The 541-nt window shown below is 63.0% G+C and overlaps 1 protein-coding gene across 1 annotated transcript in view; it reads right to left on the reverse strand.

The window, feature by feature from the left end:
• Nucleotides 1-172: 172 nt before the first annotated feature.
• The window catches only part of B4GALNT4 (beta-1,4-N-acetyl-galactosaminyl transferase 4), a 12,542-nt gene continuing 12,173 nt past the window's right edge, over nt 173-541 (reverse strand). Inside the window, 1 exon segment of the mRNA XM_014534011.1 lies at nt 173-211. Coding sequence (XP_014389497.1) covers nt 173-211 — 39 coding nt within the window.

Consider the following 541-nt stretch of genomic DNA (forward strand, 5'->3'; position numbering starts at 1 on the left):
AGCATCAGGGCTCGAACCTGGAACTTGAGGGCCTGGAAGGGTGAGTGAGCGACTCTTACTGGGGAGGCGGAGGCTGGGGGTGCTGGGCAGGGGGAGCTCAGGGGAGGCCCGATGGGGGCAGGTTAGCCCTGACACCCCTTCATCTGACGGTAGAAAGGATGGGCTGGGGCGCCTACTGAAGTGGGGACCCCCAGCGGCTGTCACACCGTCCCTGAAAGAGGAGTTGGGGAAAGAGAAGGGGGAATGGGGGTGAGGGGGGATGAGAAGCCTCAGGGCCTAGAGCCGGAATGGGGGGGTGGAGGAGGACCCTAGAGCTGTTTGGTGACTTGAAGGTGGGGGAGGGGCACAGAGGGCAGCCCTGCCCCTTCCCACGGTGGGGAGCCCGGAGGGGGTTGTTAGGAGCAGAAGGTGGGGAGGAAAGCTTGAAGATATTAACAGCAAAATAATATTCAGAACAAAATTCAGGAGCGCGCAGGCGCACAGAGAAGCAGCGCAGGTCGGGTGGGCACAGCCTGCAGGTGGGGCGGGGTCAGCGCAGCCC

This window comes from Myotis brandtii, unplaced genomic scaffold (genome assembly GCF_000412655.1).
Source record: "Myotis brandtii unplaced genomic scaffold, ASM41265v1 scaffold1236, whole genome shotgun sequence".
In the NCBI taxonomy this organism is placed as follows: Eukaryota; Metazoa; Chordata; class Mammalia; order Chiroptera; family Vespertilionidae; genus Myotis; species Myotis brandtii.